The 4,305-nt window shown below is 58.3% G+C and overlaps 2 protein-coding genes across 2 annotated transcripts in view; one reads left to right on the top strand and one right to left on the bottom strand.

The window, feature by feature from the left end:
• PWP2 (PWP2 small subunit processome component) overlaps positions 1–4,305 on the top strand; it is a 613,222-nt gene that overhangs the window by 365,882 nt on the left and 243,035 nt on the right. The window lies entirely within an intron of this gene.
• The window catches only part of LOC116550558 (keratin-associated protein 10-1-like), a 1,646-nt gene continuing 729 nt past the window's right edge, over positions 3,389–4,305 (bottom strand). Inside the window, exon 1 of the mRNA XM_032276573.1 lies at positions 3,389–4,305. This exon is cut by the window's right edge and continues 729 nt beyond it. Coding sequence (XP_032132464.1) covers positions 3,710–4,305 — 596 coding nt within the window. The 3' untranslated portion in view covers positions 3,389–3,709.

The following is a 4,305-nucleotide window of genomic DNA, read 5'->3' as shown; positions in this document are numbered from 1 at the left end:
CCCATCCATCCATCTCTCCATCCACCCATCCATCCATCCACCCATTCATCCATCACTCATCCATCCATCTCTCCATCCACCCATCCATCCATCCACCCATTCGTCCATCCTTCAACCATCCATCCTTCCATCTTTCTGTCCGTGTGTTCACCTCTCCACCCATTCATCCACCCGCTCAACCATCCATCCATTCATCTGTCCATTTGTCCATCCCTCCATCCGCCCATCCACTCATCCATCTATCTGTCCAAGCATGCATTGATAAATATTCAGCTCTGGGGAAGGGGCTGCAGGGTGCAGTGTGGGCATTGGCTCAGCATGGTGGGGGCAGCCGGAAGAGGACTGCTGGATAGGGATCCAAGACTACCAGGGAGGAGGGTGCCAGGAAGAGGAAACAGCAAGCTTGAAGGCCCTGTGGTAGACACTCCTCGCCCGCTTGTGCCCTCTCTTCCAGTTAGCACATCTGGGGATCTGCTCAGCTGGAGCAGCAGGACAGGCGGCCGGGGCAGCCCTATCCCACAGGCGCGGGTGTTGGGAGGGCAGCCCCTCCATACTCGCCGTGAATAGGCCTTTGGCTCTCCTCCGGCTGCCGATGAAGAACCGAGCTCCTCTCACCGATAGGGTGGCTGGGAAGGGCACATCGGCCATTCTGAAAGTATCAGAGGACAGCGTTAGGGCCACAGGAGAGCGGTGGCTCCTGGTCTGCTCACCGAAGGAACGGGAAAAGCCCCTCCAGCCCATAGCTCCTGGCCCCTGGTCGGCTCCTGCCCCAGGGCAGCTCCTACAGGTGTTGCTCTGAAAGCATGGCCGGCGGACGGCTGGCCTGGCAGGGCCCTGCGGCTGCAGGGGCGCCCTCCCCGCCGGGGTACCTACATGTCCAGCGGGAGGCCGCAGTCCGTGGTGAGGGAGAAGACGCCTGCGGTCACAGCCAGGACCAGCGTGTGCCAGCGGCCGTCCCCCAGGGCCGGGCTGCGGAAGGACACGCGGGTCTGCCAGGCACCGGCCACGTCCTCGCTGAGGAACAGGAAGTGCAGCTGGGAGGGCGAGAAGCGCAGGCCAAGCAGCAGCAGGTCGCTGTCCTCGGCCACCACGGTCAGCAGGTACTCGTTCCTCTGCGGAGAGCAGGCCGGCTCAGCGCGGGGCGGGGAGGGCTGGGCTCGGGGGCAGGGCTGGTGGGCACAGGTGGTGAGACGAGCAGGGGCTGGCTGGAGGGGCGAGGCCGAGGAGGAGGCGCGGGGAAGGGCAGGGCAGGGCGGATGGGGCCCTCTAATTAGCCCTCTAATGAGGAGGGATGGCTTGATGGAGGGCTAGAGCTGGTGCGAGGGGCGGGGCTAGGGAGGGGTGGGGCTGGTGAGGGGGCGGGGCTTGCGTGTGAGAGGCGGGGCTTGCGTGTGAGGGGCGGGGCTGGTGTGTAAGGGGCGGGGCTGGTGTGTGAGGGGCAGACGTGGTGTGAGGGGTGGAGCTGATGTGAGTGAGTGGGGCTGGTGGGAGGGGGTGTGGCTGGTGTGAGGGGGGTGGCTTGTATGTGGGGGGGGAGCTGATATGAGGGGGTGGGGCTTGTGTGAGGGGGGTGGGATTGCTGGGCCAGGGGCGAGGCTGGTGCCAGGCAGCAGGGACTGGCTCAGCCAGGAGCATGGGCCCCTGGTAAAACCAAAGGTGCCCCCACGCACTAGGATGGCTAATGCGCAAAGAGCAGAATGTGCTATGCTGGCAACAATGTGGAGACACTGGAACTCTTGCACACTTTTGGTGGGAATCTAACATTGTACAGCCACTGTGGAATATGGGGTGGCAGTTCCTCAAAAACTTAGAATTACCAAATGATTCAGCAGTTCCACTTGTGTCCATTCTCAAGAGAATTGAAAGAGATATTTGTACACCCATGTTCATAGTAGCTGACTCACAATTGCCGAAAGGTAGAAGCAACTCAAGTGTCCATGAACGGACGGATGGGTAAACACAGTGTGGTCCATCCACACAGTGGAATATTAGTCAGCCATGAAAAGGGAAGGAAATGCTGACACATGCTACAACATGGATGAACCTTGGGGCTGTTCTGCTGATATGAGGTCCCTAGACTGGTCAGATTCATAGAGACAAAAGGTAGAGTGGTGGGTGCTGGGGCTGGGGGGTGATGGAGAGTGAGTGTTTAATGGGTGCAGAGTGTCAGTTTAGGGGGGAACAAAGAAGCTCTGGAAATGGACGGTGGTGATGTTTGCACAGCATGAATGTCCTGAATGCCACTGGACTGAACACCTGAAAATAGCGTAGGTGGCAAATTTTATGTTATGTGTATTTTACCACAATTTTAAAAAAGTATACACACGCAGTGTCCAGCGAGACCTCAGCGCTTTGTGGGTTCCTCTCCTACTTGAGTTATGTGAAACAAAGTACTGGGTTATACTTAGCTGCCATTTAGATTCCATTAATTCCTAGCCTAGGCAGTTATAGAATTGAACGTGATAAAGCTTGAAAGGTAAAGCAGGTATGAAAACAGGGCGTATGCAGCCATGAGCGGCCACACCGTGTTCCAGTCGACAATGGACAGCATTTACAGAGCGACGTGCAGTCAGGCTGTAAGCCTAGGAGCCATAGAGCCTAGGTGTGTAGTGCCTGCACCACACAGGTGTACAATGGGCTGCACCATCTAGGTGTGTGTAAACACAGTCTGTGATGTTCACACAGTGACAATATCTCCTAACACATGCATTCCTCAAAAACGTAACCCAGTCATTAAGCGACGGCATGACTGCATATATATTTTAGCAAGTCTTTGCCCATGTAAAACTGGAAGCCATATTCTAGAAAGCCACTTTTCTAAAGAAGTGAAACACCCTCTACGATCGGCATATTTAACATTCAATTCAGCAAAAACCACTTATCCTGGTTTGGGTCCCGTGACCCTGGCTGTTTGGGGAGTGGAGAGGGTGGCCCAGCCTGTTTGATGTCCATGGTGGGAGGCGGCCACCTGAACTCACCTCCCTCCCTGTGAGAGGGAACGCTTTCAGCGTTCTGAAAGCACCTGGAAGCTTTAGAAAGAGGGTGTGATACGTGGATGCCAGTAAGTGACAAAGGAAAGGCAAAATCCTTCCAGTGATGGCCGGAACACTAGGGAGCCCTGGCGTGGGGCAGGGAGCTGGCTGGGAAGGGAGAGCTGACCCCACAGCCAGGAGAATTGTGGCAGGGAGTCTCCACCCAGCCCTGTTCACACCCAGGGCATGAGGGGCTGAGTAGGGACTGAGCCTTCCTGGGTGTGGCCGGAGTCTCACTTGGTGACCCAGCCAGAGGAGTTAGGACACTGCCCTCACTCCTAGAAACAGTCATGGCTGGAGGAGACCGATGTCAGCTCAAACCATGTGTCCCCCCAGGAGCACACAGGAGAAGAGAATCAGGTGGCCAAGGAGAGTTTATTGGGAGCAGGAGGAGGTGCTGACAGGCTCAAGTCGAGGCCAAATGACCTGGGACAGAGAAGCTGGGAGGGAGGACGGGGGCCCAGCAGGCAGGTGGGCACATGCTGGGAGGCAGCAGCTGGGGAGCAGCAAGGATGGGGGCTCCTGGGAGCAAGGAGGGTGGTCACCTCAGCACAGTGGAGACATGGGGACCCTGTCCCCAGGTGGGGGTAGCCACCTAAGCCAGATCAAGACCTGAGCATGGCTGGCCCTGGGGGAAGTGCCTGGCAGCAGCTGGACTCCTGGCCTGAGCAGAGGCCTCAACAGGCTGGGCGGGAGCATGCGGGGCGGCAGAGGAGGGACACGCAGGAGGCCGGACGGCAGCAGCTGGACTGGCAGGAGGTGGGGGCACAGCAGGAGGGGACAGGCACGCAGCAGGCAGTCCTGCACACAGGGCGGCAGAGGAGGGACACAGAGGAGGAGGGTTTGCAGCAGGAGGAGGTACAGCAAGCTGGCTGGCAGCTAGACTGCTGGCAGCACAGAGAGGAAGCCCCAGAGCAGACAGGCACACAGCAGATGGGCTTGCAGCAGACGGGCTTGCAACAGACAGGCACACAGCAGGCCTGCTGACAGGGGGAGGAAGTGCAGCAAGTCAGCTGGCAGCTAGACTGCTGGTAGCATGAAGAGGAGGACTCTGAGCAGGTGGGCACACAGCACACGGGCTTGCAGCAGATGGACACACAGCAAGACTGCTGGCAAGAGGAAGAGGCACGGCAAGCAGGCTGGCAGCTAGACTGCTGGCAGCATGAAGAAGAATCCTCAGAGCAGATGGGCACAGAGCACACAGACTTGCAGCAGATGGGCACACAGCAGGCCTGCTGGCAGGGGGAGGAGGTGCAGCAAGCCGGCTGGCAGC

Source organism: Sapajus apella, unplaced genomic scaffold, assembly GCF_009761245.1.
Source record: "Sapajus apella isolate SASKATOON/1434 unplaced genomic scaffold, GSC_monkey_1.0 scaffold8, whole genome shotgun sequence".
Classification (NCBI taxonomy): domain Eukaryota; kingdom Metazoa; phylum Chordata; class Mammalia; order Primates; family Cebidae; genus Sapajus; species Sapajus apella.
Note: the sequence above shows the minus strand (reverse complement) of the source record. Positions and strands in the feature narration are given on the sequence as shown.